At 40.6% G+C, this 4,353-nt stretch overlaps 1 protein-coding gene across 1 annotated transcript; it reads right to left on the bottom strand.

Annotated features, from left to right (window-relative positions):
• Window positions 1-440: 440 nt before the first annotated feature.
• On the bottom strand, window positions 441-1,050 carry LOC122448290 (thiosulfate sulfurtransferase/rhodanese-like domain-containing protein 3). The gene has a single exon (XM_043479502.1). It carries the CDS (start codon window positions 1,016-1,018, stop codon window positions 539-541), a length of 480 nt encoding a protein of 159 aa, XP_043335437.1. The 5' UTR covers window positions 1,019-1,050; the 3' UTR covers window positions 441-538.
• Between the last annotated feature and the right edge of the window lie 3,303 nt (window positions 1,051-4,353).

Here is a 4,353-nt window from a genome sequence, read left to right as displayed (position 1 = left end):
TATTTTTAGCTTTGAAAAAATGTAATGATTGCACAAATTCTTTTCAGCCCTGTAATTCGGTTGGCAGTTGTTCTGTCTATGTGTATGTAGATGGTGGGAACATAACTTCCTGATGAATTGTTCTTTTTTTCCATTCGATAAAGGACTTTAAAATATATTCTTGTTCTGTCTCCAAATACAAGTGGGTCATTATTTCCACTTCATTGTATCCTCAAAAAGATGAGGTCTTGTTCATGAGCTGTGCAGATAAGATGGTTGGCTTCAAGCATACTGTCAAAAGTGCCATATCTTGGTTCATTGTGTTTTCAATCAACATGTTGCTCTCAACAGCTGTCAACCTAGGGTTAGGGCCAAACTTTGCTACCTAAGGCTCTGCCCTTTTTCCTCTTTATGTAGGATATTGACAAATTATGTTCCTATTCCCCTTCCTGAATACTTTCTTTTTTTTTTTTTCCAGGGCTACATTTTTATTCTTTTGCTTATTCCACTATTCTGGGCTGCATTTACACAAGGAAACAGTCAGCTTGTATTCCAAAATTCAATTTCCTTGTTTCTTCTCTGAAAGTTCATAGGTTGCCCATTCCTTCCATCCTCCAGCATAGTGTTGAGCACTGTTAAAGCCCAGAGATATTGCTGTGACCACAGCCTTCTTGCTTCTCACTCCAGCTAAACAAGAAAACACTAGATTGTCAGATTTGGATGGCTTTACTTCCTTGTACTTCTCTTTGAAGTCTTTTGGGTTCATCTGTAGAGCTTCACCTACATCATCCAATGGTATATTGATGGACCCAGGGATTTTTCCATACTCATGAATTTCCCATGGCTCTCTAACATCAATTAACATAATTTTTTTGGACTTCGGGAGGTTTTTAAGTTCCATATAAGTGACATCTTGACAAATAGCGGTACAAAAATTGTGGCAGCTTCTTTTTATTGACTTCAAACCCCAGAGCGCAGCCTCCGCAGACCCGAAGATCGTCCGGCAAGTACTCCAGGGCAGCAAGCGCTGCAGCACCATCGCTGCTAACTACTTCGTTCTCCTGCTCCTTCACTTCCCCTGAATACTTTCTTTTGTTTAAATTTTATTTTGACTTTTATTGAAATATATTTGATTTACAGTATTATGTGAAATTTGAGTGTTCAACATATAAATTCAGTATCCAACTCCTTGTGACCCCATGGACTGTAGCCTGCCAGGCTCCTCTATCCATGGGATCATTCTGGCAAAAATACTGGAGTGGGTTGCCATTTTTTCCTCCAGAGGATATCTTCCAGACCCAAGGACTGAACCCATGTCTCTCGTGTCTCTTGCATTGCAGGTGGATTCATTGCAGACAGTTTCATTACTGCTGAGCCATCTATAGCTATTATTACTTTAATGGGCATTAGTGTATCATATCAATGAGTTGATATGATCAATCAATGGTGGAACTTAGGGCTCCAGAAATAAGTTTGTTGGTGAGATATTTTGAAGAGAGGAAATGATATTGAAGTCAATACCAGTTCCAGTATTTTCCAATGTCCTTCTGCATTGAAGGTGGAAAATGAACTCTCTGGCCAGAGATACCTATGCTGAGGTCCCAGTTCTGCCAGGTATGACCCAAATGACCGTGGGGAAATGACCTTGTCCCACAGAATTATTTTGAAAACTTGCTCTAACTTTTTTCTCTCCAAAAACAGATTAGGTGCTCAACAAATGTTTTTCATTTGGTAAATATTAGCTTATTTCCTCTTCTATTCTTTCAAACAAAATCATAAAAGCCAAGAAATGTGACCCAAATCAATGAAGAGTCACAGAGACAAGAGAGCCAGGGTCTCAGTAGTCGTAGCAGTAAAGCTGAAACTAGCTCTGGGTGTTTAATTAGCTCTCTAATGCAGCTTCTGTGATTTCCCAAATGTAAGCAGCTTCTCTGGGAGCTGGAAAGTCTAAAAGCACATTTGTTTAGCTCAGATATTCTATTACTTGGATCAGGAATTAAAATCCTGTGACTCGGATTCTCCTAACAAAAATCTCAACTGTAACTTTATCTTTTCTAATATTTGGTAAAACTTAGGCAATGGCTCATTTATTGAGCCAAAGTGGCACCGTTAAGTATGTTAGAATCATGGATTCACAACAGAAATGAGGAATAGGTGGACTTCTCTTCAGTCATAGAGCTCGTTAGTGACCATGACATGACTCAGCCAGACGTTAACTGTCTCGTTAAAGTGTTCTTTTTAGCACATGGCTATGTTTTTTTTTTTTTGTCAGAAAAAAATTATATTGAAAAATTCATTTATGCTTCTTGGCCTAGACAGTTTTAAGAACTGTGATGCTCTTCCTGTTAGCTTGGGAGAGCCGCATAAATGAAAATGAAGCTATTCATCTTATGGCATCATAGGTTTGGAGAGTAATGAATTTCTGTAATTCCAACATAGCCCGTCAGATCTATCAGTGCAGGGAAACACTGTTAGGCTGTCTGTGGTCAAGTGAACATGGCCGGAGGAAATGGAGCCATCCTACTGATGTCTTCTAGTGGGTACTCAATAAACTTATATTGAACTAAGCTGGAGAATTGTGGCTTCACTTTCTGAATATGTGATTTTCTCACTGAGCTGGAAAACCAAAGTGACATCCATGTGCTTTCAACCAAGCTGTGCCTCTGCTGGTGAAAGTATTATTATTTTGAAATTGAAATGAAATATAAAAGAAAATACTTTAAGCAAAATAAAGTTAAATTTACTATAAAATGTTATGTGAAAGTCTCTCAGTCATGTCTGACTCTTTGAGACCGCATGAAGTATATAGTCCATGGAATTCTCCAGGCCAGAATACTGGAATGGATAGCCATTCCCTTCTCCAGGGGATCTTCCCAACCCAGGGATCGAACCCAGGTCTCCCGCCTTGCAGGCAGATTCTTTACTAGCTGAGGCACCAGAGAAGCCCAAGAATACTGGGGTGGGTAGCCTATCCCTTTTCCAGCAGATCTTCCTGACCCAGAAATCGAAGCAGGGTCTCTTGCATTGCAGGTGGATTCTTTACTAGCTGAGCTACCAGGAAGCCCCATAAAATGTTATACTTGACCAAAGCTAGGAATATTGATATTTTGTTTCCTCTGGTTCTAATTCTATGGTAATTAATAAAATAAGGATACTGATAAAAAATGTTCTTATGGGTCCACAAATATTAGCTTCACTAATTAATTCACTTTAGGGATTCCTCATTAAAAGATTGTGTGGTTTTGAATTTGTAATGGAAAGCATCCAGTTTGGTTTTTTTGTCATTCATTGTCATAGCATCAATATATTGAAGTCACACTCTTGTCAATGGATTTCATGGTCATGACCTCTTCAGAAACTTGCTGTAGAATGTGTTGTTTTGAGTTTTCCTCCTAATGAAAGTATCTTCACAGTAATTTTGAGAATAACAGCAATAATTACAGATTCCTGTGGATGGAAATCAATGAAGAAAATGATGGCCTGGCCTCTTGTCTAGTTACTATTGCTGGGTGACTTCAGTCATGTCTGACTCTTTGCAACTCCGTGGACTGTAGACTGCCAGGCTCCTCTGCCCATGGAATTCTCCAGGCAGGAATACTGGAGTGGGTTGCCATGCCCTCCTCCAGAGGATCTTCCCGACGCAGAGATCAAACCCCTGTCTCTTACATCTCCTGCATTGGCAGGTGGAGTCTTTACCACTAGTGCCACCTGGGAAGCCCTTAGTTACTATTGTACTGTAACAAATTACTGGAAACTTAAAGATAGAAAGCCACCATTTTATTAAGCTAATATAATGACTAGAACACCTAGGCATTGATTCTCCACGTGGCTGTTTGAGCATCCTCACAGCATGGTGCCTGGGTCCAACAGCGAGTGCCCTGTGGGAGCCGGGCAGTAGATGGATCATCTTTCGTGATCTGGCCTCAGAGGTCACATTGGGTCATGGGAGCCCTTGTCACAAGCCTGCCCAAATTAAGTGGAAGCAACATAGACCCATCTCTTGATGGGAAGAGTGTCAAAATGTCACTGAAAGAGGGCCAAATGTATGGAAGATACCGTGGGCATCTTTGGAAAACACAGCCTGCTCCATCTCTGCTCTGTGGGAATGAGGGATGCATGCCAAGACCCTGTGGCATGGTTTTCCCTTGGCCTCCTGCTCTGGTTTGGCTACTTCCCCATATTTTACAGAGTGTGGGACTAGCTCTCAATTGATTCTAGTTTACAGCTGAGGTTGTAAACCAAGGTGTGATGATTAATTTTGTGTGTCAACTTGACTGGGCCACAGGGTGCCTAGATATTTCGTCAAATGCTATTCGGAGTGTGTTTGTGAGAGATTTTTGGATGAGGTTAACATTTGAACAGGCTGGGTAAATT

The sequence above is a fragment of the Cervus canadensis genome, chromosome 10 (assembly GCF_019320065.1).
Source record: "Cervus canadensis isolate Bull #8, Minnesota chromosome 10, ASM1932006v1, whole genome shotgun sequence".
NCBI lineage: Eukaryota > Metazoa > Chordata > Mammalia > Artiodactyla > Cervidae > Cervus > Cervus canadensis.
The sequence above is the reverse complement of the archived record's forward strand: the minus strand, read 5'-3'. Positions and strand labels throughout refer to the sequence as shown.

Excerpts from the sequence above, each read along its gene's own strand:
- LOC122448290 (XM_043479502.1), bottom strand. The coding sequence starts at position 1,018 with ATGGTGCTGCAGCGCTTGCTGCCCTGGAGTACTTGCCGGACGATCTTC.